Source organism: Penaeus vannamei, chromosome 28 (genome assembly GCF_042767895.1).
Source record: "Penaeus vannamei isolate JL-2024 chromosome 28, ASM4276789v1, whole genome shotgun sequence".
Classification (NCBI taxonomy): Eukaryota; Metazoa; Arthropoda; class Malacostraca; order Decapoda; family Penaeidae; genus Penaeus; species Penaeus vannamei.
In genome coordinates, this window is record NC_091576.1 from 33,020,122 (window position 1) to 33,022,621 (window position 2,500).

Consider the following 2,500-nt stretch of genomic DNA (forward strand, 5'->3'; position numbering starts at 1 on the left):
AGGGTGAATTTTCATTACTTTATATATTATCATAGGGAAGAGTAAGAACAACCAAATTATTATTACTCCTCTTTTTTTATATAAATGAAATGACATTAGTTGCATTTCACAACACAAATGTTGGGTTTTAGTTAGAGTTAATGGATGCACTAAGCTAGGAGAAATTGAAAATTACGTTCTTCTAGAAGATAAAAGGTTGCAGTTGTTGGTACAAGAAATAATCTGGAAATACAAATGGTAACGGCACAAATCAAAGAAAAAAATTGCAGAAAGTGCTGCTCAAAGCCAAAGTCCACTCATTGCTCCCAAAATTTCAACTCAATCTTGCCGTGCATACTGAGTTGAAAACAATGTTTGCTGGGTGGTGTTAGTGGCAAATCCCCCATCAACCCTCCACTTAGGCAGTGCCCAAAGGCTATACCTACTTAAAGCAGCTTAAATTGTTAAAGAAATTATGACATGGAGTTGAGGGACTTAGTCTCTGGTAAGTGCATCTGTATTGTACAAATCACTGAAGAAAGATTTAGTTCAAGTTCTTCCAGATATATACAAAATTGTTAGATGAATATGATTGGGAGGAATTTATAGTGCGCTGAGGCCAGTGTTTTGCTAAATATGCCCTGCTTAAATGGAGATAGGTCTAATATATCCAAGACTGTTGTGTGCTTTCATATTTGGTGTTCATGTCAGAAATTCAGCTGTGTATTATGAATGCAAAACCATATCCACCAAAGATTTGCTGTAAACTGAAATGTAAAGTCCAAACAATAGTGGAATTGTTGTCTTTTATAGTTACTATTACATCAAGAGAGAGCATAGACTGGTTACAAGTTTGAGGTTTGATCACCAAGAAATCTATAGGCTCTTTCTAGACAGAATATAAGGGTTAGAGGTTTGTTGCCTGTTGCTGGAATGCTGACAGACACAAAGGTGTCTCCAGTTGGTGTATGGCATTAAGCAGATGTGTAGGCATCTTTTAGACATTTGCCCTATTCTAGATTACATTTTTCTTATAGTACTTCCCTGTTCACAGGAAAAAAATAAAAAGCCATCACCATGGGGGACGACAACAAAGATGAGGAGCGTGTGTATGGTGGCTGTGAAGGCCCTGATGCCATGTATGTCAAACTAATCTCATCAGATGGGCATGAGTTCATTGTGAAGCGAGATCATGCTCTCACCTCAGGCACCATCAAGGCTATGCTTTCGGGGCCAGGCCAGTTTGCTGAGAACGAGACGAATGAAGTCAACTTCCGAGAGATTCCGTAAGTGTGCCCCCTGGCTGGTTTGATGGGTTTTTCTTTTTAGATTGTATTAGTTTCAATGAAAGTGTTTTTAAACATTTCTCGCTCTCTGTCTTCTTCTCTCCAACACTTCTCTTCCTCATTCTCTGTCTTTCCTCCCTCTTGTCTTTCTCTTTGTCTTCATCTTTCTCCCTTACCCACCCAGCCAATCTAGTCTCTTACCACCCCCTCCCTCTCCCTATATTTCCCACAACCTCTCTGTCCCTATATAGAAATATGACAGACCAGGTTATGGCAAGAACATATAATATTTGGCCACAGGGCAAATAGAAACCAACAATTGAAAAAAATAAGTCTACTTTGACTGTATTTGGCTCTTGGTATGTAGTCATACTTAGTTATAACTGATATCACAATTAAAGGCTAATATAGCTGACAAGAGAGAAATTAAAGTAGTTATCACAAAGAAAATACTGTCATGTTAAGGTTTAACAAGTAAGTAATTTCAAGAAGTAATAGTCATCATCATACAGAAATGACAACAGGAAAATGACAATGACAGTAATTAGTAATGAAAGTAATGACTATTAAAATAATTGGCAATAATGTTAATATTATTAAGTGAAGATTTTGACAGTTATAGTTAGGAATATTAATAACTAGCAATGATAGACTACTAAACTCTGAAATAAGTAGCAATATAATTGTTTTTCCATCTTGTTCCAACAGGTCACATGTGCTGCAGAAGGTGTGCATGTACTTCACATACAAGGTCCGCTACACAAATAGTTCCACAGAGATACCTGAATTCCCCATTGCTCCTGAGATTGCACTAGAACTTCTCATGGCAGCTAACTTCCTTGACTGCTAATCAGATATAGCTTCTTATAAAGGAAGTTTGACGTTGAACAGGAAATGGCAAGAGTCATCTGTAAATGCAGTTTTGATTCAGCATGTCCTATATTTGCTGCAAGGAAACTCTGATATGAATTTAAATTTGGAAAATTATCAGGTTTTCTTGAATTTATATGAACACCACTTCACTGTTTAATAAAGTCATAATGGAAATTCAAATTTTCAACAGGCAGAAAAGGACTCTGCGAGACTTTCATAAATAATGGTGTTACTTAATCACCAGTTAATTTAATCACATGGGATATGAATATTTAATTTTGGGGAAAAATGAGTGTGTATGCAAGAATTGATGCTAATGATATGACCACTTGATATATATGCCTAAATAGATGTAAAGTTTT

The 2,500-nt window shown here is 36.3% G+C and overlaps 1 protein-coding gene across 2 annotated transcripts in view; it reads left to right on the plus strand.

Moving 5' to 3' along the window:
* The window catches only part of EloC (elongin C), a 5,066-nt gene that overhangs the window by 1,703 nt on the left and 863 nt on the right, over positions 1-2,500 (plus strand). For both annotated transcript variants that reach the window (XM_027382015.2, XM_070142040.1), the window contains exons 2-3: positions 1,034-1,265; positions 1,974-2,500. The exon at positions 1,974-2,500 is cut by the window's right edge and continues 863 nt beyond it. In XM_027382015.2, coding sequence (XP_027237816.1) covers positions 1,057-1,265; positions 1,974-2,115 — 351 coding nt within the window. In that variant the 5' untranslated portion in view covers positions 1,034-1,056 and the 3' untranslated portion in view covers positions 2,116-2,500. The remainder of the gene's footprint in view (positions 1-1,033; positions 1,266-1,973) is intronic.